Source organism: Peromyscus maniculatus, chromosome 22 (genome assembly GCF_049852395.1).
Source record: "Peromyscus maniculatus bairdii isolate BWxNUB_F1_BW_parent chromosome 22, HU_Pman_BW_mat_3.1, whole genome shotgun sequence".
Lineage (NCBI taxonomy): Eukaryota > Metazoa > Chordata > Mammalia > Rodentia > Cricetidae > Peromyscus > Peromyscus maniculatus.
In genome coordinates, this window is record NC_134873.1 from 53,193,325 (window position 1) to 53,220,700 (window position 27,376).

At 43.2% G+C, this 27,376-nt stretch overlaps 1 protein-coding gene across 12 annotated transcripts in view; it reads left to right on the top strand.

Moving 5' to 3' along the window:
* The window catches only part of Plekhh2 (pleckstrin homology, MyTH4 and FERM domain containing H2), a 116,634-nt gene that overhangs the window by 45,604 nt on the left and 43,654 nt on the right, over positions 1–27,376 (top strand). For 8 of the 12 annotated variants that reach the window (XM_076558886.1, XM_042266779.2, XM_076558887.1 and 5 more), the window contains 12 exons: positions 7,300–7,449; positions 9,637–9,720; positions 10,424–10,505; positions 12,788–12,973; positions 15,034–15,992; positions 18,782–18,857; positions 20,261–20,355; positions 20,914–21,058; positions 23,699–23,835; positions 23,933–24,043; positions 24,426–24,512; positions 25,810–25,968. In XM_076558886.1, coding sequence (XP_076415001.1) covers positions 7,300–7,449; positions 9,637–9,720; positions 10,424–10,505; positions 12,788–12,973; positions 15,034–15,992; positions 18,782–18,857; positions 20,261–20,355; positions 20,914–21,058; positions 23,699–23,835; positions 23,933–24,043; positions 24,426–24,512; positions 25,810–25,968 — 2,271 coding nt within the window. The remainder of the gene's footprint in view (positions 1–7,299; positions 7,450–9,636; positions 9,721–10,423; positions 10,506–12,787; positions 12,974–15,033; positions 15,993–18,781; positions 18,858–20,260; positions 20,356–20,913; positions 21,059–23,698; positions 23,836–23,932; positions 24,044–24,425; positions 24,513–25,809; positions 25,969–27,376) is intronic. The other 4 variants (XM_076558888.1, XM_042266784.2, XM_076558890.1 and 1 more) reach the window with 1 other exon arrangement.

The following is a 27,376-nucleotide window of genomic DNA, read 5'->3' on the forward strand; positions in this document are numbered from 1 at the left end:
TGTTTTTTAATGTGGAAAAAATTCTCTTTTAGATAGTTTCCTTTAAAATATCTGATATGTTATGACTTACCAAATCTGCGTAGAACAGTAGAAATCTGAGGGGATTTTCAAAGCAGCCACCTAGTGTCCCAGGTGTAAATCCAAAGAGAAAGAGAGAGAGAGAGAGAGAGAAAGAGAGAGAGAGAGAGAGAGAGAGAGAGAGAGAGAGAGAGTAAGAAAGCGTAGCTGGCTAAAGTTTAAATGCAGCCACGTGTTCCCTCTTGTGCCGAGTCAAGGCTTGGGTCTGGCTTCCTTAAGCTCCGACCACGTGCGTTGGCTTTACAGGCAGGGCCCTGTTCGGCAGGGCAACTCTGAGTTGTTTGTAGCACCGGCTTTAAGTGAGCAGGATTTAAGCAAGCAGCTCACCGATAGTCCAGCCTGAGGTCAAGCAGAACTAGACCCAGGCTCAGAAGCCGCTGCTCGGACTAAGAAGCCGATCGCTGCCGGCCGCCTGCCGCCCTTGCGGGAAAGCGGACCTGCCGCCAAGCCAAGCAGTTTTTAATGGATTCTTGTCACGTTGGGCGCCAGATATAGAAGTAACCAACCGTCTTATTAAATAAGAAACACAGAAACAATGTAAAAGAGAAAGCCGAGAGGTCAGAGCTCAGAGCTAAAATCTCACCCTTCCTCCTGCTGTCCCAGCTTCGCGAAAAAAGACCTACTTCCTGTCGGTTCGTTTTTTTAAAGTATGTTGTTCTGCCTTCTCATTGGTTGTAAACCCAAACACATGACTGCCTCGTCACTGTCTGAATGTACAGCCCCCTAGGTCTTAAAGGCATATGTCTCCAATGCTGACTGTATCCCTGAACACACAGAGATCTTATGGGATTAAAGGCGTGTGCCACCACCGCCACACTCTTGCTATGGCTCTAATAGCTCTGACCCCCGGACAACTTTATTTATTAACATACAATCAAAATAATAATTCAGTACAATTAGATTACCACCACACATGAAAACTCAGTCTCCTCCTCCTTCCCTCCCTCCCTCTTCCCAGCCACAGAGGGAAAAAGACACAGGGGAAGTGTGAGACCAAAGACTGGCAAGAAGTCTGTACAGTTAAAAAGAAGTAAAGATGGAATTCATGTTTCTCTGCCGTGGGAACAGATGTAAGGTTTCAACTGTGTTTAAGATCCAACAGCTAGGGCTAGAAAGATGGCTCAGGGGTTAAAAGCACTGACTTCTCTTCCAGAGGATCCGGGTTCAATTCCCAGTAACTGCATGGCAGCTCACAACTGTCTGTAATTCCAGTTGCAAGGGACCCAACACCCATGGCAAAACACCAAAGCACATTAAGTTAAAAAAAAAAAAATCCTAAAGATCCAACAGCTACCATTGGCGGGGGAGAGCTGGAAAACTTTTTTGCATATCAGGTTTGCTACTTATCACATGGGACTGATATCGACAACTCTGTAGGACACAGAGGTTTATAGCAGAGGCACTCAAGAACGCAGACCCTGGAGCCAAACTGCCAGGTTCAGTCGGCCTTCATCTCTTACTGCTTGGCTTCAGCTTTCTCTCTGGAAAGTGGGGTACAGTCTCATTCTCAGAGTTTTGTAGAAACTGAGTAGGTGGCTAGGAGTAAAGTACCTGAAATATTTCCTCGCATTTAGGAGTCAAAGTTAGCTATTGTGAAGATGATTTTAGGAGAGTGCCTGGCATGCAGCCAGCCCGCAGTGGATGGTGGAGGTGGAAGTACTATCAGCTGTAGTGTGGGTTTGTGCTGCTTCCACATGGAGAGGATAATTTAAAAAAAAAAAAAAAATAGCACTAGGAGCTGTGGGTGGTTTCCCAAACTACCCTCGGGTTCAATGAATTTTTTTGTTGTTGTTTTGTTTTGTTTTGTTTTTTGTTTTTCGAGACAGGGTTTCTCTGTGTAGTTTTGGTGCCTGTCCTGGATCTCACTCTGTAGACCAGGCTGGCCTCGAACTCACAGAGATCTGCCTGGCCCTGCTTCCTGAGTGCTGGGATTAAAGGCGTGTGCCACTGCCGCCCGGCTCAATGAATTTTTTAGAGGACCCTGAAAAAACATCTCGCACTCATGGTTATGGCTATATACAGGGAAAGATGCTCTTATCCCCCTGGGACCATTAGTTCAAATAAACCCTTCTTTCTTTAAGTTGTCTTGGATATGGAGCTGTATCTCAATGATAGGAGTAACTAATACATATGTCAAGCACATGTCAACATTAATGTTCCAGTGTCCCCCAAGATGTTAGAAAATCGGGGCAGTCTTATTAATAAGGATATTCCAAGGGCTCAGAGATTGTCAGCCCCTGCCTCAAACCAGTCAGAGGGCTGGTCCTGAGTGTGGGATCTGAGCAGCTCAAGTCTGCTGGAACTGGTTCTTTGCTGCAAAGTGGCTTAGGGATTCCAAGATCAAAGATGTTTAGGGGGAATTACTTCAAGGGTATGCTGAGTGGGAGCAAATAGGAATTCACCCAGAGGGAAAACAATATACCTATGTGTAAATATTTTTGAGAGTTTAAACCAATTTGAATTGTTGTTCTCTCTCTCTCTCTCTCTCTCTCTCTCTCTCTCTCTCTCTCTCTCTCTCCTCTCTCTGTGTGTGTGTTTTAAATAATTTATTTATTTTTATTTTGTATGCATTGGTGTTTTGCCTGCGTGTATGTCTGTCTCTATGAGGGTGCCATGTTCCCTGGAACTGGAGTTACAGGCAGTTGTGAGCTGCCCTGTGGGTGCTGGGAATTGAACCCGGGTCCTCTGGAAGAGCAGCCAGTGCTCCTAACCGCTGAGCCACTTTTCCAGCCCCCTGACTGTTGTTTGTTCCTGGCCAGTCTCTGAGTAACTCAAATTCTTGTCTGGTCAAAGTTAAATGAATGGAAAAGAACTGGGCTGTTTTCCGTGTGCTTGCGGTAGGACATTTTAAAAGGGCTGCTTGTTTCTCCTGTAAGCGCTTAGCTTTTCCGTAGACATCTTATTCATGGTGATTACCAAGGAAGGCTGGGAGTCCTGTGGAACTTGGTCATAACAGGACCAGCTGGCAGGCAAGACACCTGGGACTATTTTGTGATTCTTGCTCTGAGACTTTGCACATTGGCCATTATTTTTCTTACCTCAGAAAGTTGCTTATCCAAAAGTAATGGCCACTTTAGAAAGATTCAGACGACAATGGATCTCTGTGGTACTTATGCAGAACACAAGAATGTGTTCTTTGAAATAAAGACATGGTTCCAGGTCCTAGCTGTGCAGAGCTATAGACTTTCCTATGTAATGAAAGGGCAGCTTCATGTGGCAACCAAATGTGGTTGCTTTGACCTCATAAAAGGAGACTGAAGTGTTGTTTATCTAATTATTTTTTATCAATAAAAACTCAGGAATCGAGCCGGGCAGTGGTGGCGCACACCTTTAATCCCAGCACTCGGGGGGGCAGAGGCAGGCGGATCTCTGAGTTCGAGGCCAGCCTGGTCTCCAAAGCGAGTTCCAGGAAAGGCACAAAGCTACAAAGAGAAACCCTGTCTCGAAAAACCAAAAAAAAACAAAAAACAAAAAAACAAAAAAACAAAACAAAAACAAAAAAAAACAAAAAAACCCCAAAAACCTCAGCAGTCTGATATGGGGTAAGAACCTGAATGATCAGAGAAGCAGCAGAGAAGCGACCAGTGACCTCCTCTCTGTCTCTGTCTCTGTCTCTGTCTCTGTCTCTGTCTCTGTCTCTGTCTCTCTCTCTCTCTCTCTCTCTCTCTCTCAGCCCCACCCTACTACCTCCTGTGTCTTTCTATATGTCCTCAGTCCTCCAAAACCTCTATGGTTAATTTTGGTCAGCTAGTAGCTAGCTAGCTCCACCCTCTAATTCAAAGTAAACTTTATTGTCAGTCTCGGGAGTGTCAAGAGTAAGATCAAAATATCCCACAACAGGAGACTATATAGGTGAATGTCTGTCTTTGCTGTCACATGGTTTGGGGGAGTGAGACCTTGCATCGCTGTGACAGATAACCCGAGAGGAACTGTTGACAGGAGAAAGATCATTTTTGGTTTCAGTCTGTGGTCGGTGGTTCCCACGGAGAGATAAACCCTCACGGCCCAGAGTGCTGGTGACGGGGTAGAGATGCTCGCCTTACAACGAGAGCAAGAAAGGGGGTGGGGTGGGAAGAGGAGAGACAGAGACAGAGAGACAGAGACAGAGAGACAGACGCACACCGAAAATGGAAGAATGCCACCAGGGAACAAGAGCTTCAAAGCCATGCTGTCAAATGGTCCCTCCTTCTTCAACAATGCCATCAGATTATTATTCCATCCATTACTGAAGTCAGGGCTCTCAGGATTCAGCCACATTCTCAATGGCTGGGTCTACAGGTCTAAGACCAAGCCTTTAGCATATGAACATGTTGGGAGATACTTCATATCCAAACTATAAGGTTCATTATGTTTTGCTCACATGTTCTCTCTCTCTCTCTCTCTCTCTCTCTCTCTCTCTCTCTCTCTCTCTCTCTCTCTCTGGTACGTGCATATGTTATGTGTGTATGTGTACATGCATACATACTCATGTGCACGTACAAACCAAAGATCAATATTAGGTGTCTCCCTCAATTATCCTCTTCCTTTTAAATGCTTTAAGAATTTATTTTTTGGCAATTTTGTGGATGATTACATGTAGTTAGATCATATCCACCCATGCCAACTTCCCAGCTCCAACTTCTCCCGGACCTCCCCTCAACAATTCCATCCCCCCCTCCAACTCCATCATGTCGTCATCCTTCCTCCCCTTTCTTTTTCTTCTTCCTCTCTGAGTCCTCTTAGTCCAATTACGCACATGGGTATAGGGCAGCGTCCACCGGGCCATGAGCATCCGACCATGGGCCGCAGTACTGAAGAAGACCGACTTTCCCTCTCCACTGGCCATCGACTGCCAGTAGCCACTCAGCTAAGGGAGGGGCCCAGCGTAGCTCTTCATTCTCCACGTGAGAGAGTTGATTGGCTTGATCTTGTGGCAGCAACCATGGCTGCTGTGGTTGGATTTAATGAGCAAGGGCCCAGGTCATGTCCTAGAAGACATATTTTCAAAGCCATCTTCCCGGACCTCTGCTCTTACGCTCATTTTACACACACACACACACACACACACACACACACACACACACACACACACACACCGCTTCTGAGCCTTGGTAGGAGGGAAGGGTGTATATATCTAGATATCCCACTTATCGCTGCACGCTCTGCGGTTACTTCTCTGCGCTCCGACTGCTTTACTTATGTGTCGCTATTAACCTTAGTCCACTGTATAAAGAGTCTTCTTTGATGAGGTTCACCATCAAAGAGTGTCTTATTGAACCCAGAGCTCACAGATCTGCCTAGACAAGTGGACAGTGAGCGCCAGGAACCTCCCTCTCTCCTCCTTCCAAGCACTGGGAGCTGCCGTGCCCAGCTTTTCTGTGGGTGCTGGGGATTCGAACTCAAGTCTTCATGTTGCGCAGCAGGTACCTAACTGCCTGGACCTCGCTAAGCCCACTTGTCTGTTTTGAGGTTTACCGTCTCTTACTTTCTTCTCAGAGAGGAACTGACATCCTGGGGTTGACTTCTGCTTTCTTCCTATGACGATAGCTACAGACTATCCTGTTTATCACTGGAAAAAATGTTTGGAGATTGTTTTCTGTATTTTTCTCCTGCTGGGCTATTTTTCATGGGAAATCTCTTGGGTAAACCTTTGTCTTTGGTATGAATTTTTATGGCTCATCCAAAAAAAATCATTGCTTTATGTTAAAGAATCTAGACCTAAGGCCACTTAAATTACTATTTGAAGAACAGAATATGTTTTCCTCCCGTTTGGGAACTCGGCTTTTGTTTTCAAAGTTTCCAGCTGTGTGTGTATATGTGTTAATGAGAACAGCTTTGGCATCTGAATACACAGTGAACCCACATGAAACCTGGTATTCATGGTTTAAGAAAATAAAACCAAACACACCTTCACAGCTTCCTTCTAAAAATACCCTTTAGTCAAACACGTCTAAATTTTAACTAACTTTAAGGATTCATTCTGGTTTTTCTGATGTTATTAAAATAATGGAAAGATTTGCTCTTGCTTGAACAGTCACCTTCAATTCTTCAGATGTGTTCATTTTTCTCCTTTATGCCTGTCATCGCCAAGCTTCTGATAAAATTACGTTCTTACCTATTAAGAGCATTAGAGTGAGATTGATTTATAGACCACTGTATAGCGTTCTCAATACTTTCTATCACAAACACCTTCCTTGTTTACACCTTCCCGAGAAGTCCCAGGTGAGGCTTACAGTGTGTCGGGCGCTCACTCCACAGTGCAGGGATGGGTTTGTGGTCTGCAGAGGGACAGCCAGAAGGTGGTCACCGTGAGTCGACCTCACTGAGTTGGGTGGATTCACACAATCTGTGGGAGTGAGCAGACTTGGCACAGAAGTCCTTCAGAGATTCTGTATACCTCTGTGAGCTTTGCAGAAGATCCAAGCAAGGACTTTCTGTTTTAGACATGAAAAAATGAAGCATGGCTCACCCGGCAGCCTCACACCCGGTACACTCGCTAACCGTGTATATATATACGGTACTGTTGTTGGGTTGCATTTGTCTATGATTACACTTACTCTCTCCCTGTCCACCGAAGTGGAACTTGGATGCAGGAAGAGACTTGAGGGTCTGTTTTACTCACTGATGTCTTCCTGCTGGAACTGGAGAACATTCATGAAGCTGATAAACTCATGAGCCCTCCCTGAATACTTTCTACTGCCTGTGTCTGGGCTCGTGGCTTTTGTTTGTTTTTAATGATTTTGTTATTTGGACTTTAAATTTCTTTGGTTTTCTTTTCTTTTCTACTGTGGCTTTTTTTTTTTTTTTTTTTTTTGGTAACTCAAGTTCAGGTTTTTTTCCCCTAAAGTGTGTTATTATCCAGGCCATCTAATTTGCATCTTATCTCACCACTCATGATCTACCTCTATATTTCTTTCTTGTCTAAATATGGGGGGATGGGGCCAGGAACTTTTGCTTCTCTATGAACACTTTGTGTACATTGCTCTAGTAAACATGTGCCTTAACCCCCCCCCCCCAGGTAACCACAGCAGTCTGGTGATCACTTGTACCACCCCCGAAGGTAACACCACTTGTCAAAATAGTCTTCAGATTTTCAAATCATCATAATCCATTACACCTTGCTGTTTAATATTTTCAGTTTGTGATACCATTTAAAAGCCTAATGTTAAAGTAAAATGCTAAGCTTAAAACTATGATGCATTAAGTATGGCATAATGTTACTATTTTACCCTCTGAATTTAGGTACAAGTTATGGAAGAGAAACTAAAGGCAGCTAATATTCAAACCAGTGAGTCAGAGACTCGGCTGTATAAGAAGTGTCAAGACCTGGAGTCTGTAATGCAGGAGAAGGATGACATCATTCAGAGCTTGGAGCTGCGGCTTGAAGAGCAGGTTAGGGAAACTGAATCATCGGCCGTATTAATATGTGCTCGTTAATATGTAATTAAAGACCTAGCTGAGATCTGTTTATCTGGAGGGGAACTCGTACTGGTAGGATTATGTCACAGGTGTTGGAAACGGGAACAAGTTAAAGGTGCCATTCCCTTCCTGTCTTGACTCAAGGCCTCAAGGCAAGATCTAGTACTTTTTATTATGCATGCACTCATGTGTATGTGTGTGTGCACATGTGCATGTGTGTGCGTGCTTTAGTGTGCGTGCGTGCGTGTGTGCGTGCGTGTGTGTGTGTGTGTGTGTGTGTGTGTGTAATGCTATGTGTAGAGGTCAGAAGGAAACTTATAGGAGTTGGTTCTCTTCTTCCACCATGTGACAGAACTCACGTCATCAGGCGTGGCGGCAAGGACCTTTAGGGCCATCTCTTTGGTCCCAGATCTAGTAGTTTTTTTTAGATATGACAGTGTTGTTTAACATTCAGACTTTAGAGTTTAAATGGGATCTTTTGCATTTGGGAATATTTAGCTTATAGCAGGCATTTATGTCCATAAAACATTTGCTGCCCAACCGGGTATGATGATGCATGCCTGGAATCCCAGAATGCTGGAGGCTAATGCAGGAGGATCATTAGTGTGAGGGCAGTCTGGACAACATAACGAGACTATCTAAAGAGAAAAATCTTTACAGATCATTGTATATATTTCTGTTTGACACTAATCTTCCAACTGTTCAGAAATGTACTGTTTTTAGCCACCTCACATGAGCACTTAGAGTACTGTAAGTTTTATGACAAAAATTTACTAGAAGCTTGGTGTAATGGCTCATCCCTGTCATCCCAGCACTTGAGAGGCTGATACAGGAGGATTGCCATGAGTTTGAGGTCAGCCTGGGCTGTGGACTAATACCTTATCTCAAAAATCAACAAAAATTTGCATTAGGATTAAATGACTGCTTAAGTAGCCATTTAATGTCATTTAAATGTGACGGCTGTGTTTGTCAAATGCGTTAGCATTTTCACTTTCCTGTGGGGTCAGTGTTTTGGGCTAGTGGTTTTTTTTCAGTTTCTAGCAGCCCGACCCCCACCCATTGTGATTTCTATGGAAGTCACATCCTCAGTAGTTTTGTGACCAGAGCTAGAAGGCTGTTAAATGTGAACGAGAATTTCTCGGTGTTTGTTTTTCTGGATGTTTTAAAGCTAGTGTTTGAGGGAGAAAATAGCCCTGCTCCTAAGCGGATGTGTGTGCCTCCCCCGCCTTAGTTGGTCCAATCTACTGGTCCAGAAATAGTTCATTTTGTGGATATTTTTAGGGGATTCACTCCGTTGTGTGAGTACCCGAGAGAAAGAGAGACAAGTGCCGCTTAGCAGGCTCGCAGTTCTAGGCAGACACTTTCCTGTTGCTTCAACAAAACACCCCACAAGAGAAACTTGAGGAAGGAACAGTTTATCTCCCAGTTTGAGGGTACAGTCCATCACGTTCTCCTTTTATTCAGTCCAAGTCCCCAGTCCATGGAATTGCATGGATTGGTGCCGTCCTCATTTAAGGTGGGCTTTTCCTGTTGATTAACCCAATCTGGGAAATCGCTCAGACAGGCGAGCCCAGAGGTCTGTTTCTGTGGAGCTCTTCTTAAATGCCTTGAAGTGGACAGTCAGGTGTATTATCACAGCTGCAGGTGCCTTTTGACTTCTTGTTCTATCTGCTGGACAGTTTTCCTTTCTTCCCTTCCTCCCCATCTCTTTCTCTCTGTGCTAACAAGATCTACAAGTTCAGGCTGGCCCTAGACCTCATGATCCTCCTGCCTCGGCCTCTGAGGGCTAGGATTCCAGGCATGGACCACGCTGCCTGGCAATTTGGGGCTTTCAAAAGTCTATTTGGGGGCTGGAGAGATGGCTCAGAGGTTAAGAGCACTGCTTGCTCTTCCAAAGGTCCTGAGTTCAATTCCCAGCAACCACATGGTGGCTCACAACCATCTGTAATGAGATCTGGTGCCCTCTTCTGGCCTGTGGGGATATGTATAGACAGAACAATGTATACATAATAAATAAATAAATCTTTAAAAAAGACTGGGAAGCAAATGTATTCACCTGGAAACAGATTCTAAGTGGATTTGCCTCCATGTTTTACGATGTGTTGTCTCCAATCCGTGGAGTTTATGTTTGAACTAAACAAGTTGTTGATGTTATTTCAGAAACAAATGAGACTACAAGAAGCTAAAATAATAGAAGAAAAAGCTGCTAAGATCAAAGAATGGGTAACAGTTAAGCTAAATGAGGTATTTATTGATATGTTTCCTTTATTATTTACTTCTTTTGATTAAAATCTTCAGAATATACACCCCTGAGTGAGACATAAAATTCTGATCAATTGGTTATGGTCCTATATTTTGGTAAACTTGTGGTAGACTGCTTTCATTTTAATATCCATTATATTTTTAAAATTAAAAATTGTAAACAGCCATATTATAATGGGGTAATTTTAAATAATTATGAGTATTGCATGTATATGTCTTTTTTTGTTTGTTTGTTTGTTTGTTTGTTTTTGTTTTGTTTTTTCAAGACAGGGTTTCTCTGTGTAGCTTTGCGCCTTTCCTGGAACTCACTTGGTAGCCCAGGCTGGCCTCGAACTCACAGAGATCCGCCTGGCTCTGCCTCCCGAGTGCTGGGATTAAAGGCGTGCGCCACCACCGCCCGGCGCATGTATATGTCTTAATAGGTTTGATATCTGAGAAACACAGACTAAATGCTGAAATAGTTGTTTTAAAATCAATTTATATTGGGAAATGCATAGGGTTGGAAACCTTTAGCTCTGGACAAATAAATATTGATGACATAATTGTTAAGGTTGATAATCAGTGCTGATAAGTTCACCAGTTTGCAAATAGAGTGATTATATATTGTCATTTTCTAAATTTTATAATTTTAGTTTATTTCAAAAATATTATCCCTAGATTAAGGAATATCATTATGCTCTTTTAGCTGGAGGTGGAGAATCAGAATCTTCGTTTCATCAACCAAAACCAAACTGAAGAGATAAGAGCAATACAATCACAATTGCAAGGTACATAGATTTTCATTAAGAGAGTTTAGCTGGATTTGTTTGGCTGTATAGGAGTTTACTATTATTCTGCTCGTGTTTTAAGGATCTAATTATAAACATCATGTAAGGTGCTATTGTCAGTAAATGAAAAAGAATTTCTCCTACCAACCAGAAGTGTTGTACCCAAGGGATGTTGGACTGAGGAGTCCAAGGCAAAAAAAGGTGAATAATGATATACCAATTTAGCAAAGTGGCTATTATATAGGAAAACATGGCTGCTTAGTAATTTTTCCTCTCTCTCTCCTAAAAGATATCCATTTAAGGTCCAAAGAATCCAGTTCGCTGAAACTACTACATGTTAATGTTAGCCTTGCAGTTCAGGGACCACAGGCAACTGATGCCAGTCTCCAGTAGTATTGTGGTCCTTCCGAGCAGTGTAGCGCTACATCGCTGTTATCTTTTTGGAACAGAGACGGTAATAGGAAGCTGAATGGTAGGGGTATTTGTGTTAGAGGTTTGTACTTCTGCATTCCAAGACTTCAACTTTGGTTTTAAACAGAGTAGATCCTTTTAGTGGAGTTAACAAACCAGAAATGCAGTGTAGTTAGTTGTCTATGTGTTGAGGGCTTCATGAATTCTGGTGTTCTTTGAAGGCAGCCGAGGTGTGTTCTGTGGACTCTCAGATGCCTTTTCTGGTCGTTGCAAATGCCACAAAACTCAGTTCACTCACACATTTTCAGCTGGGATGATAGGTGTCAGCCACTACACCTGTTAAGACCATTTGTTTAGAGCATGGCAATAGTTGCTCTCATCTCCTCCATCTGAAAGATTAAAAATAGGCACTGCCCTAAGTGATCTGAAGGTCTATATTGGAAATTAAGGTTCCTGTTTTTGTGGTGATCTCTAAAATAGATCAGATGTACCCATTCTACTTCCAAAAGGTTGTTAATTTCCCTGATATCCCTGGCTTGCGATTCTGGTCTTCATTGACAGTCTCTTGGGTTTTGTATGCTAAGAGGTTCTGACCTTGGAGACTAGGCAAAGAATGGAGCATAGATACCATATGTGTGCTAGATTTAATGTATTTACAGAATGTATATATATTACACATATTGTCTATATATGTATATGTCACATGTATATATACATATATATATATATGTCACGCACACAGGTGTGTGTGTGTGCGCGCGCATGTGGTTATTTGTCACTATCCACAAAAGACTGATTTTAGGATCCCCAAGGATACCAAACTCTAAGGATGTTCTAGGCCCTTAAATAAAACAGCCCAGAATTTGCATATAATGTGTTACACACATTCTCCTGTAACTTTAAATCATCTTCAGGTTACTGCAATGCCTAATAAAAAGGTAAATGTTGTATAAATATTTGTTAGATTGTATTTTTTAGAGAATCATAGTAAAATATCTGTCCATATTCAGTAGAGACAGTTTTTTTTCTAAATATTTTTGATTCACAGTTGTTTCAACCCACAGATGCAGAATCTATGGAATTGAAGACCAACAGTACATAATCATTGCTGTATGATTGTGAATCTGTTCTGTGGTAGATGATCAACACAAAAAAATTTAAAGATGCCTCTGAAGAAACATGCTAGAAATACTTTTTTTTATTACCAGTTGCTATTTGGTACAACACACTTCACCTTCTGTTGCTTTACCCACACTCTGAAATTACCTTCCCCAGTAACCTTTCTTCCTGGGTCCTCCAAGCCTTTGATCTCACATGCAACAATGTAAAGAGTCTTAAAGATGGATTAAACCAGTGGTTCTCAACCTGTGGGTCGCAACTCCTTTGGGGTTGTACATCTGATACCCTGCATATCAGATGTTTACATTACAATTCGTAACAGTAGCAAAGTGACATTTATGAAGTAGCAATGAAAATCATTTTATGGTCGGGGGTCACCACAGTGTGAGGAACTGTATTAAAGAGCTACAGCATTAGGAAGGTTGAGAACCACTAGATTAAACCCATGATTAGTGATCTGAGGACTGAACTCAGGTCACCAGGATCGGCAGCAAGTGCTTTTACCCACTGACCCCCATCCTGATGTGCGCGCACACACACATACACACACACACACACACACACACGCACACACACAGATCTAGGGTTCTATGCTCTATGTCAGCGTTTCTCTTTACTATACATTAGTAAAAGATGCAGTTCAGTCTCTTTTCTGGTGTCGAGGGATTTATTCAAGTCCTCCTATGCTTTTGTTCCGTGCCTGAGGAACGGCTATAAAAAGTTCAACTCCATTTTGCTTAATGGCCTTGCAGAACTCCAAGGGAAGAAGATCTCCTGTGTCTCCACACCAAAGCTCTCAGAGGGGCAGCGCCTGAGCGGTTTGACATTTGGATGCTTCTTGTCCCGAGGGAAGAGTCCTCCTCACGAAGTCCGAAGCGAGGAAGTGAGCAAGATGGCATCTAAAGAACCCGAGTTCACCGAAGGAAAATGTGGCGAAGGTACTTACGGACTGTAGCAGTCTACCTCAGCATTCTTTTTAAAACGCTCAAACACCATTCACTGAGACTGATCAGAATTAAGCTTGATTCTCCCTGACACCTCAATACTTCAAGGGAATATTCAGTGAGAGCCTTACAGCACTAGTTATGTTGTGTCTTGTGTAGATTTTTTTACCAGGGCCCCAGAGGAGCGACTGATACCGCCCCCCACCATCTTAATGCTTTTTCCTGCAGCAGGTGGAAAAGACATTTAAACTATAAATGGTTATAATTCTAACTAAAAGGTACACATTTTAACCCAGTTTCAGATGAGAACTCTGCATTTGTATTCATAGCTTCTTGAAAATATTTTTAATTACTTATTATTATTATTATTATTATTATTATTATTATTATTAAATGAAGACTGACATGCCAGACACATAAAGAAATGAACATATTTGGGGGGAGTACTTTGGTAACTACTTTCTTTGTTACTTCAGAGAAGGAAATATTGTCTAGATAATCCGACCCTGGTCCCGTGTGAAGATTTTCACTCTTCATTCTCACAGCGTCCCTCTAAATTTTGCCTGGTGGCGCGGCCTGACCATAACGCCTCAGGGGCAATCGTTTTTTGTTGACTTTCTCCAAAAGTTCTAGGGAAGCTTGAGTTTGCAACTTAGCTCCGCCGGGTTCTGGTCTCCTTCCAACGCACGTGAGAAATGCCAGCAGGGAACGTTACCGCTCAGCTCTGTTTTGACATTCTGAAAACTATATAATGCGCTTCCAGCCAGAAGGCTGCCTCGTTACCTATTTCTTGCTGTTACACACATTTCGTTGACTTTTCCAAAACGCCCTTCTCATCTCCTTCCCACTGTTGGGGCAGTCAACTGAACACCACGGCGTTTGCCTCTGCCAAAGCTCTAATTCATTTGAAAAATGTAACTAACGCCTGCCACAAAACTTGAGGGCGTGATTGTGCAGCTCCTCATTCCTGGGTTGTGAAATTCATATTTACATTTTCAAAGTTCCTTTTCTATTCAATCTGAGGGTTTTTTTTTCCCCTGGTTTTGTTTTTTGAGACAGGGTTTCTCTGTGTAATTTTGATGCCTGTCCTGGAGCTTGCTCTGTAGACCAGGCTGGCCTTGAACTCACAGAGATCCAGCTGGCTCTGCCTTCCAAGTGCTGGGATTAAAGGTGTGCGCCACCGCTGCCTGGCTTAATCTGAGGTTTTAAGTCATTATTTATGAAGCTATGGGTTCATTCCATTTCTCACGGTACTAACAAATGGAATCCATATCTAAAGGCATTTAAAGAGGTTATTCTTATTATTAAAATACATATTGTAGTTGCAGTTAAACAGAGTAGAGGAAAGTTTTTTTTGTGTGTGTGAATTTACACATTTTATGTATTGAATTATGGACACAAAGTTTGTCTTTTTTTTTTTTTTTTTTTTTTTGGTTTTTAGAGACAGGGTTTCTCTGTGTAGCCCTGGCTGCCCTAGAACTCACTCTATAGACCAGGCTGGCCTCAAACTCACAGAGATCCACTCACCTCTGCCTTCTGAGTGCTGGGATTAAAGGCATGTGCCACCACCACCCGGCACAAAGTTTGTTTCTTAAACTATGGCTTTATGTTTATGTTTAGATTTACATTATGATGATTTTTGAAGATTAATTGGAGAAGGGTCACCATTTTCTTCACTTCTAAAATAGAATTAATGGCGTTCGTTTTTTGGCAGCTTCTTTGATGGTCAAACTCACCCCACTTCACACTCTGCTCTGTCTTTAGACTGTTGCCAACTTCCATTCCCCAACATACTTGTTTGTAAAAATCAATTTACTTTTCATACAATTAAATTAAAGTATAAGGATTCCATGTTTTTATAAGTCCTGCATCTTCCAAACTTGTTTTAAAAGGCATAAAACTTAACAAAGAATAGCGTACGTTGATAAATTCACATGAAATTGCCAGGCTCTACAGTGTAGTTACGTCAGGCAGGGTAATGCGTACATGCAGGGTAGTTACATAAAGGTTTCGTTATTAAAGGCAACCTGCCAATATGATGTATCTTCCTCTAGAGATGGAAGTTGCAGAGAAGCCTGCTGATAACCAAATCCAAGAAAAGAGAAACCAGAGAAAGTTGCACGAGACCTCTTGCAGCTCAGAACAGAACCGCAAAACGAGAGCAAGCTTGGCAGCCAATGGTGGTACGTCCCAGAATTCCGGGGCTCCGGGGAGTGACTGGAGTTCTGACGAGGAAGACAGAAGCCAGGGCAGACCCAAGTCCAGGTGCAGGTCCACCCTTTCCAGCCACACGTCAGAGGAGGGCGGCCAGCATGGCAGGATGGGCAGCGAAGCGTATCTCACCGCTTCTGACGACAGCAGCTCTGTATTCGAAGAAGAGACTTTTGGCATCAGCAGGCCGGAGCACAAGAAGCGCTATTCTTGGCAACAGAAGGCGCCGTGGAAAACTCAGAATAGCTTTTCCAGGGGGCACTCTCAGTCAGGTGTAAAAGAACAGGACAGCTCCTCCGATGAACTGAATAAGAAATTTCAGTCCCAGAGCCTGGATTATTCATCCTCATCGAGCGAGACCAACACCCCAAGCCCCATTTTGACCCCATCTTTAACCCCCAAACATCCGAACTCACTCCCTGGAAAAGGAACACAGTTAGTGCCTTCGGCATGCCTGCCACCCCCCAAGCTAAGGATCCCCAATGTTTTCAGTATAAGTATGGCGCTCACCAAGAGGCACCTGAGCCAGCCACAGTTATGTTCCAACCGGATGTTCGGCACCAACAGGAATGCCATAAGCATGATCCGACCGCTGAGACCTCAGGAAACGGATCTTGATGTAGTCGATGGTGACAGCGTGGACGCTGTGGAGAGCATGGACACGGGCTGCGATGATGGGTTGTTTTCCTATGACTCCCTGGATCCCCCTCCGTTTGCAGATGACCAGGAAAGCAACGAGCCCACCAAGAAAGCGTCCTGCAGCAAACCTCCCACGCCTCCTCTGCATCGCTTTCCCTCTTGGGTAATTACATTCCTGTGTGCAGCCCGGCACCCAGGGGGCTCTTCCCGGCACTCCCTCTCAGGTGGCACACTCCCACCCCTATTTCTTGTCACGTAAGGCATTGTTCTGACATTGTGCCGTTTTTCAGAATGCACTGTCCCGTTATCCTGCCCAGCCAAGTTCCGAAAAGATTGAGAAACAGGACCGATGGGAATTCAAAACTCTGACTTTAGTTCCAGAGAGGGGAATTGGAGGGCAAGTGAGCTTTTCAGTATCAGACTTTGGAACTGGATTTGTTCACACAGGCCCAAGGTGAAGCTAGATCCCTCCGACTTCGTTGGGGGAAGCCAGGCCAGGGCCCCTCTAACTCATACAACGTGAAAGATGCTTGTGTCCTGGGGGAGCTACTTCTCAAGGGAGAGGGGCACAGTGGTGCTGGGCTCTGCATACCAAGGAAGAGAAAGTGACCGGTCTAGAGAGCAGTAAGGTTCACTGAGTGGAGGCCCCTCATAGGAGATGGGATCGGGTTCAGGGAAGGGCTCCCGCTAACTGTGATGCTTTGGAGTGGATTTTGAAGCAGCTTTTAAATCTCATTGGTGGTTCTCAGGTTTGGCATTTACTTATTAAGAGAGGTTTTGCTTTACTCTGCATGAACTTAAAAACCCACTCCTTCAGCTATAGCAGCCTCCTACTGATCTAGAGGAGACTGAATTTTCTGTGGAAACATTGACCGTGACCTACAAAACCAACCTGTCAATGAGGTGATGGTTCTCAGGAATATCTACATTGCTTGATTTTTTTTTTAAAATTCTATCTTTAAACTTTAACATTTATTTATTAATGGGAGGAGTGAGTGTGCCATAGTGTACATGTGGAGGTCAGGGACAACCTGCAGGAGTTGGCTCTCTTGTCCTCCATGCAGGTTCCTAGGGTCAAACTCAGTCTGTCACACTTGCCTACAAGCACCTTTAGGCACTGAGCCATCTCGCCAGCCCCAATAGTCTATATTTAAAATGAAGTGAATCCATCTGTTTCATAGACTTCAGTTTTTCCTTCCCATATTGGCACAGTTTAACCTCTGGCTTCAAAAGAACCATCTGGGTTACCAGGTGTTTTGGAATTGGGAGTCATGTTCTTTTACTATGGTTATTTTATTTAGTAACTGCTGTAACTGTAAGCAAATTAAGGCAGCCATGGCTTCCCTAATATAAACTTTGAGAAGTGTCTGCTTTTCATTTACTTTCAAGAGAACTTTTTTTTTTCATTCAGCATCCACATGAAACTGTCTCTTGTTTATTGCTAAATTCTGCACGGCACAAAAAAGCAGAAGGCATTGGCATGGGAATCTCTGGAATTCTAGTTATGCTATCCTCAGGCGGTAGAGAGCTGAAATTTGGCTTCTTTTGTTACGTTGATTTTCAAAGACGGATGTTAAGCTTTCAAGTTCATCTTATGTGGCAATTTTTCCATTGACTTCTCTTCCTCTCTCGAAGCTATTTGGTCCTGGAAAAGTCGTATTGCTTTTCAAATGTTCTAGTGACCATGGGTGAAGGTTCATAGGCATTCTCAGGTTTCCAGGAGGTGCTCTAGCTACCTCAGTCAGTCAGACACTGATTTAAAGCAAGCCTATCTTGGTGGAATTGGAGTGTCGTGCAGAATGTGGTAGTCACTCAGGTGGGACAAACTGTGATCCAGCAATACCTCTGTTGGCCTGCTCTTTATAAATAAGTGACCTGGCGTGGCTCAGGTTGCCCTCTCATCCATGGTGACTCTCTTTCTGCTTTCCTTCCTGCTGTCCCACATGCCACGCGGACTCCAACTGCCTTGAAGCTCCTGCTTATACTGCCTTAGCGCTTTCTGATTGATCTCTGCAGTTAGTCGTTTCTGATTGATCTCTGCAGTTAGTCTCTGTGTGTAAATCCCACATGTTCAAAGAAAGCGCACCTTATCTGCTCTGTCTGGCATTCATTATCTAACGTGCCCCGCATCATTATGATCTCATGCTGGTTTCTGCGGCCACTAGCCAGCCTGGAAGAAGAGCATGGCATCAGTTGCCTACTGTGTTCTGGTTCAGGCAACGGTGTTCAAGTGTAGACCTTTCATAAAAGGCATGATGATCTATGCACTGGGAACCACTGGAGTTCTTCTCCTCGTTAGGCAGTGATGCTAATCTTACAGTACCCATTTCAGAGATCTTCCTTGGAGAAGAGGGAACATAATAAGCTAATTTTGGAAGAAGATAATAATGCCAGTGTAATTCTCAAATCCAGTTCTTATTTGGCCAAAAGTCTACTTTACCAAAATGTACATTAAAGTAAGAAGGCAGTACATTCAATGTTCTGCTGTGATTCTGAATGCAAGATTTTTTCCTTTTCTTTTTTTTCTAACTGTGGTAGGATATGAAAGAAGAGATCTGTGTCTAATCAATGACTGTAAGCAGTTTTTGGCTTCGTGTTACAGCTATTCAGTGTTTCCCCCCTTTTAAAAACAGTTTTTAGCCACATGTAGAGAGAATATTAAAGGATGTGTTTATCTGTGGTCAGTGATTCTAAATAAGCTTCCTTATGATCGTTTTTTATATCTTTTAAAGAAGTCAAGGTTTGGGAACAAAAATACATAATGGAATAACTAATGAATGGGGGGAAATCTCTACAAGTCATTTACAATGTTGGGTTTTATTGGCACTGATGAGTTTTGTGGTAACACTACCCTTCTTCAGATGGTAACCTGAAGAACAATTGAAAAGTATTATGTTCCCTGTCATCATTTCTTGGCTGTAAGCACCTGGTTCAATCTTTCTTTTACAATAGGAAAGCAGAATATACGCTGTAGCCAAATCAGGCATTCGAATGTCTGAGGCCTTCAATATGGAGAATGCTAATAAAAGTAAGTGCCTTGCATGCTGTGGTGCGAGTGAGCCTTGAGGATGTGTGCATGTCATAGTTCAGAGCAAATGCGGGATGCAGCCACCCAGAGGCAGGTGCCTATGGTTCTGGGCTGATGAGGTCATCAAAGCCATCAGAATTACAGAAACTAAATACAGCCCGATGGGAAGTTGCGGGAAGGGACATGCTCTTGTAGCTAAAATTTTAGATGAAAAAATGCTAGGGGTCTGTTTTACAATAAGGTGGATCAAACCCACCCTAGCAAATTATACACTTAAAATAGTTAAGTTGGTGAATTTTACTGTTTGTGACATTTAAAAAAAAAAACTGTAATAAAAGGAGTTTTAAAGCTGTAGATTTTGTATTGCTGTTTTACTAGGCAAGACCTTCCTAAATGTCTAATGTTACTGGAATAATGGAATTATGTAAGTGTTCAGGAAATGGTTGCGGATTTGTTTTCAATCTGATTTTCATCTTATTCAGGAGAAAGGCACATGTACATTCAACCTTGATGTGGCATGTGCTCTACTACGCAGAGAGACATGGGCATCTTGTCTGTTTAAAGTTACAAAAATTATAGGAACTATTGGTCTCTATAACTTTTTCCCTCTTTCCTTCAAAAAATATTATCAAACAATCATTCCCACTAGAAAAATAAATAAGGCCAACCCTTGATGGGCAGAGGCAGGAGAGAATCTAAAGCTAAAGGCTAGCCTCAGCTACATAGTGGGTTTATGGCTAGCCTAGGTTACATGAGACTTTGTCTCAAAAACATAAAAACAAACAAAATGATTCACACAGAATAAGAAAAGACAAACTTCCGGTGACTCTTTCTGCCTCCCACCTGTCTTCCAACTGGTTCTTCACATTCAGGAAAGTACATATCGCCCATCACCACTGGGGTTTCCTGACAGCGCTTAAGAATGATAGTGCTGTAACACCAAGTCAGAGACAGGGCTCCAACTCTCCGAGGGACCGCTTCCTGAATCCGTGAGTGCTCACCGGCGCTTAGTCCTGCACAGCTGAGCATGAGCAGAGAGGCTGGAGAAATAAAAGCATGGTTTTTGCTGTCAGAAAGCTTACAAAGAGTTGACGAGCTGGCACACACGAGGAAATAATGGCCCATGAGAAACAGAGTGTCTGTAGCTGCCTGTGGTACCTATAATCCCAGCAATCAGGAGGCTGAGGCAGGAGGATCACTTGCTAGCTTGATGCTCGCCTAGGTTCCATAGTAAGGCTCTAAAAAAAAATCAAAAAGTGCAGATGTAAATCTATAAATGTCATAACTCATAAAATAATGTTAATAACCACATGCTAATCTAATTTCTTTTTCATATATATTCATAATAAATGGACCAGTGTACGAGATGGAGAGTTTTTCTCCAACGTTGTTTTCTGTTTCAGATTCTGCAACCATACTTTCCTGCTCTGCATCAGGCCTTTATACATCCCTGATATACAAGAATATGACGATCCCAGTGTACACAACGCTGAAGGGGGTAAATGAATGCATCTCTCGCCGTTAAGCACATGGGTCTCCTCAGGATGTGCAGGGAAACGTCCTTCAAGCTCCAGATTCCGCTTCTAACATTCTAGCCTCCCCCCCCCCTTTGTAGAGCTTTACGAGATCACATTAAGATATCATAAAAGAAAAAACAAAAGAAGAAGAAATGAAATGGCCTGGAGAAGATGATTATGATGAGGTTCCTCCTTACCCCTGCTCCAGGCTGTTAGCATATTATTAATGATGCAATGGAAACTCTTACTTTAGAAAGGGCTTTTGTGTTCCTGCCAGGGCCCCCATTGCCAGAAGAACCTAATTAAAACAAGAACTATCAGATATTGACAGTCTTACGGTTCCAAGACTCTTTTATAATTGACCAATTCCTAGCTAATTAGAATCGAAGGTTTTGAAGCCAGACTTTCATGTTGTCAAAATATGCTATTTCCTTTCTTTTAAAAATAAACCTATGAGCGCTTTCTACAAAGCATTGTATATCTAAAGAGGACAGTAACTTTAGAGATGGATACAGGGGGGCTATCCTGCTTTTCTTTAGAAGGCGACACAAATAAGTAGCAGTCCTTTCCTGGATGATTCCTCTGGCTCAGAGGAAGAGGACAGTTCCAGGTCCAGCTCCCGGACGTCGGAGTCAGATACACGCAGCCGCAGTGGGCCCAACAGTCCCAGAGCCATGAAGCGAGGTGAGGGGGAAAGCGCATGCGCAGGAGGCAACGCCCGCATGTTCTGAATATTGATTCAGGACTTACCTTAATAGAATTTCTAAGAATACACTCTCCAAACCGTAGTGAAATGAGCATCAGCCTAGGACTGAGACACTGATATTCTAGTGGTAATTTTATGCTTCATTCTCTGTGATTTCACACAGTCTTTCATTATCATCACCATCTTATTATTGTTATTAATAGTAGTAGTATATTATATTATTATAAAAAGAAATAACTGGCCAAAGTTAAGTTTCTTTTTTTTTTTTCATTTTTTAGTTACCTGGCTGCCTAATTTGTGGAATAGACTTATTTACTATATTATTAAACGTCAGAACACACACCTACAATTTGTGTTGGTTGATCTGATATTAAAGTGAGAAACACCACAACTTGACTTTGTGCATACATGTAACTTTCAATAAAATTTTGAGAACTTGTATGTGTGCATATGTGTTCAATACACACATGTGAAACTCCGAAGGCAACCTCAGTGTCACTTCCCTCCTTGAGACAAGGTATCCTCTTATTCAGGCTTTAGAGACCAGGCTAGCCCACAAGGCTTTAGACACCAGGCTTGCTGACCCACAAGCTTCTAGGGAACCCTCCCGTCTCCGTTTCCCATCTTGTGCTGCAGCAATAGATGCTCCCTTCTGTGTCTGGTTTGATGTGGACTTAGGGGATCTGAACTCAGGTCCTCCTGCTTATGTGAGCAAGCGCTTGCTCTGTCGAGCCCTCTCCCCAACCCAGTTTTTAGGAAGTTGTGTGCGCAGGCAGAGGTTACAGAGAGGTCTGATCCCGCTGAGTGGCACCTATACTTTAGGAAAGTCTATGTGGTCTTGGAGATGTGTCGGTTTTCAAACTGTTGTGTGGAACCACCGCAGTCTTCAAAGCCCTGGGCTTAAGCTGGAGCCACTAAGCTGTCTCTGGGTCGGTGTCTGGGCTGCCACCAGTTGTCCTCGCTCCGACTTGGTTCTCGGTGGCCAATCAGGTGATGTCACACTGTTTGCTGAGAATGCAGCTGCTAGCATTCTGCGTAACAGCTGTCAGCCTGCTCTTTTATGTCTGATCTTCTCCTCCTTTCTCTTCCTTTATTCAAGGCTGGCCTCACTGGCCCTCTTGTTTACAGATTTAAAACAAAACAAAACAAAAAACCCAAACCTAATTTGTTTTGAGACAGGGTCTCTTGTGACCACGACTAATCTTGAACTTGCTCTGTAGCCCAGATCGGCCTTACACTGCCTATCTTTGTGTGTCCACCTCCTGAGTGTTGGCTTCTTTGTGTGTGTGCGCCATCATGCTTGACTCCGTGTGTGTGTGTGTGTGTGTGTGTGTGTGTGTGTGTGTGTGTGTTACTGAGCCCCACCTCCTTCATCACGCTGCTCAAACATTGCTTCCCCAGTGAGATCCATCCCGACCACACGGTTCAGATTGTGGTCCTTACCTTTCTTCTGCCGCCAACTCTTCCCGTGTGCTTTAGTCTGCTCCGTATTTCCTTTTTGTTACACTTGCTACCTGTTGGGCATCTGTTTCCCTTCACTAGACTCCGTCCCAAGAAGACTCAAACGTGTCTTCCGTTGTCTGTCGGAGCCCAAGCACGTCAGACATGGCCTGGCGCATTGGCCCCGGGCTTGGGAGCTGAGCTCTGCCCTCCAGAGTCACCCCAGCCTAGTTATTTGACTTTGGACAAATCTTGCCATTGCTGGGTCTTTCACTCCTTAAACAATGAGGACATTAGCCAGGTGATCTCTGAGAGTCCTAATGTCTGGTGTCTACGTCGCGTACGACTGTTATTTGTCTGAGCAGGTTAAGTAAAGGCCAGTAATATAGGAGTGACATTATTGCCACTTTAATAAACTTTTTTTTAAAAGGCACAATGGCCTATGTTCTTGACTTCACCTACTATTTATAACTCTTCATTTGTATTTATCATCCATGTATGACTTGTAACTCACGAGAGAGACTTTCTAAAAAGTCAACTCAATAATTGTGGAAATGTTCCACTGAATTTTACTTCATAATTGTGTGTCTTTAAGACTTATTGCGCCGGGCAGTGGTGGCGCACGCCTTTAGTCCCCGCCCTGGGGGTGGGGGGCAGAGCCAGGCAGATCTCTGTGAATTTGAGACCAGCCTAGGCTACAGAGTGAGTTCCAGGAAAGGCTCCAAAACTACACAGCAAAACCCTGTCTCAAAAAAAACAAAGATTTATTGCTTATCTTTTGTGGAGGATTTTTAAAGCCAGTAAGCTGGTTGGTAGTTTATTGGACTTTCATGAAAAATACTATTGAGGTTCTGCATTTGTCTACGTATCAATATATAAATACATGTATTTTAGATCTTTACTAAAAGATGCATTAGGAAGTAGACTTGCATAATGATTTGTGTATGTGAGAACACTCACCGTTCCAATCTTACCAGAATATGATTTATGTTCTTTCGACTTTCTTGGAAATTCGTGTAACAACTTCAACCCCTTAGTTCTATTTCCTACATTAAATAAATCTTGTGAAGGACAGTTTATGATGTAGGAGTTCGTGGCCGTCTGCCGGAGAACTCACAGCTGTTGTTGGCCCTCGCCAGGCTGAAATACTGACTCCATTTGTGTCTCTGTTTTCCTAGGCGTCTCTGTCTCTTCCGTGGCTTCTGAAAGCGACTATGCCATCCCACCTGATGCCTACTGCGCAGACACAGAGTGCTCCCAGCCTGAGCAGAAACTCCCTAAAACCTGCTCCTCCTCCAGTGAAAGTGGGAAAAATGTAAACACTGAATCAGACCTGGAGAAATTAATGAATCTGCTAGTTTGCCTTCCCAAAGGAAACAAAGCATCATTTTCAAATGTTTTCTTTTCATTAGGAGCCATTAGAAAAATCTGGCTATCTACTGAAAATGAGCGGGAAAGTCAAGACTTGGAAGCGGAGGTGGTTTGTCCTGAAAGGCGGTGAATTGCTTTTCTACAAGTCTCCAGTGAGTGGGCAGGGGCCGCTGAGGCCCAATTCCTCACACTGTAAAGCAGACTCCCGGTGGTTTCCTTTCCTGTAACACAAAACTAATTATGGGGCCGGGAGAGATGTCTCAGCCCTGGCTGCTCTTGCAGAGGATCCTGGTTCCATTCCCAGCACCTACATGGCGGGCCCATGACTGTAACTCCAGTCCCAGGATCTGACAACCTCTTCTGGCTTGTCTAGGCACTGCATACACACAATGCGTAGACACACATGCAAGCAAAATATCCATACACATCAAGTAAAAATAAGGTTGACATTTTAATTATGCATTAATGCTACAAAACATTTCCTGTAATTGCTGTTAGAGCTGACCTGTGTTTGCTTTTCCTCCTCCTCTACAGAGTGACGTCATTCGGAAACCTCAGGGCCACATTGAACTCAGCGCATCGTGCAGTATTGTAAAGGGAGATAACAAACAAACAGTCCAGGTACAATCTTGTGAATTTGTTATTCTCTTGGTACCATGGAAAACAGTTCTCGATTGAGATTGGGTTGTTTAATTCCCTTTTATTCATTTTGGAATCAGTTTGATGCTCAAAGGTATATAAGATTTGTTAGTTAAAACGGTACTATGAGCTAAGTATGGGGATTTCCCACTACCTTGTACCTTTTTCCTACTACCCTGTACCTTTTCTTCCTGTGATCGTCCATATTTAATCTCTCGGGCATTTTCAGCTCTCAAAAATGTCAAGCTGTTTTAGGGGAGGGTTATCCAGTAAATGAATTTCTGAGATATTTGTAACCTAATCAATCTTTTTTTTTTTTAGTCAAATTTGAAGCAAACTTTTAATTAAATACTAGCCAGGAAGACGGACTTGGGCTAGGTCCACCCTTGGCTTCCCAGGGAACAGCCCTAATCTAATATGCTATTAAACTCAAGAATGTTTGTATTTTAGTATAGAATCGGACAGTGACAGTTCTCCCATGAACTTCAGAAAGAGAAATCTGTTGGTGGCCAGGGGCCCTGTACTGCCACTGTATTGGAGATGGCTGGTGCCCATCTTACCCACATATACAACTGTTTGAGTTAAAACAGCCTCTTGAGATAGTTTGCTTATATCCAAATTCGGACACTTTGCTTCTGAACTGTTTCAATAAACATTATTTTTTTTCCTGTTCCTGTGGAGGGTAGAAGACATTGGCTAGGCAGTTCGTGGTTGCTTCCCAGTAGACTGGGGGTGCCTGAGGTTAAAATGAATGAATCAGGGAAAGCTCCAACACATGACTGCCAAGAATCGATTGTAAAGTCCTGTAATGTTTGGGAAATTGGCAACATAGTAATTTGAGACTGGAATATTGTGAGTTCTTAGTAACTGGTCCCGTGTAGCACCAGGAATTGGTGTGGAAGTCCTCATTTGTTTATAGTTCATTTTCTCACTTCTGTCCAGAAAAATCCCCTTTTGCCCTGATAACTTTCTGACTATCATCATCTCCAGTCTTCTTGTTCAACAGCCTATCACACCGTGGGGAGCAGAGGGAAGTGTGACAATTGAAGATATACAACCAGCACCCTAGATTTAACAGTGTGAAACAGTGTCAGGCCCGGGTGTAAATGGTTTTTAGCTCAGTGGTCATCATCCTCACACAGTGGCTAAAGAAGTCTACATCTCTGGGAACCGGGGACTCTGGGTGTGTCGTGTTTGCTTTCCTGTCAGTAATGATGTTGAGTGGACAAGGACTGAGTCATCGTGAGTGCCTCTCCGGTTGCTCCTTCTTCCATTCTAGCTGACCACCGAGAAGCACACGTACTACCTGACTGCAGATTCTCCCAACATCTTGGAAGAATGGATTAAAGTGCTCCAGAACGTCCTGCGAGTGCAGGCTGCTAACCCTCTCTGCCTGCAGCCTGAGGGCAAGCCCACGGCGAAGGGACTGCTCACCAAGGTAGGACTCGTGCATGCATAGCGGCATCCCAGGCAGCAGCTTGGTAAGCTCGTGCATCATGAAGAATGGGGTGCAGATAATAATATGCATTTGATATTTTGTTTGGGGGTGGGAAGGGTGTTTTGAAGCCTAGTGCCCAAGGAGGGGGTGGGAATCACAGAGATGGAAAAAAGATAAATTTGGCCACATGCAAAAATATAAATGGAAAAATTTGAAAAGGTCATTGAAAGGTGTGCAACCCAGTTAATATCCTTAGTGTGTAATAAGCTTGGGCTGGGGAAGCGGCTCAGCGTGGAAGTGTTTGCTGCCAAGTCTGAAGGCCTGGGTTTGATCCCTAAAACCCACAACCCACATAGTGGGAGAGAACCGGCTTCCACCAGTTCCTCTGACCTCCATACGTGCGCGCGCGCGTGCACATGCACACATACAGGCGCACACACGCGCGCGTGCACATATGTACGTTAAATAAATAATGGAGTAAAAAATATTTAATGAGCCTTTCCTAATCAATAACCAAAGAACGGATACCAAAATCCTGAAGAACATGATGGAAGAGGTGTAGATATGGTAGAGCTAAGAAAAGATCAGCAGTTATAGCAGCAATCAGCTTGCTATCTCTAAGAATTTTTAATGCACAAATTGATGTAATGAATATCATTTTTAAAATCTGCCTGAAGGTAAGACATTTAAAAAAAAAAAAAAAAAACATTGAAACCCAATATTGAAATACACTTGTTAGCTAGAGTGTCATTCTGGAAGATAATTTACCTGTGTCCTAGCTCAAATGTTAACTCAGTAATTTTGGATGAACAGATGGATGAATATCAGCTTTCTGTGTGTGTGTGTGTGTGTGTGTGTGTGTGTGTGTGTGTGTGTGTGTGTACAATATGTGTACCTGTTTGTATATGTGCATGTGTGTGTATATGTGTGTGCACATATGTGGAAGACAGAGGTCAACCTCAGAGTTGTTTCTCAGGAGCCATCCATCTTGTTTTTTCTTTCATTTTTAAAAAAATTTTTGCATTTATTTATATTATGTGAGCCTGCATGTGTATGTCAGGGGGAGAGCATGCCACTGCAATTGTGTGTGTGTCACCCGGCAATACATCCTCACGTACTCCTATACCGCTAAGTACTTACTTGTGGGAGACAGTTCTCTCCTTCCACCATGTGGCCCCTGGGATTAAACACAGATCAGGAGGCTCGGCCTTTACCCACCGAGGCATGTCACCAGCCCACAACCTGTTCTTTGAGACAGGGTCCTCTCAGAGATCGACGAGGCTGTCTGGCCAGAGCCCTGAGGGATCCTCTTCTGCAGCTGGGATTAAAGCACACCACCATTCCTGGCTTTTTCTGTGGCTGCTGGAACTTGAACTCAGACCCTCATAATTGCATAGCAAGTGCTTTA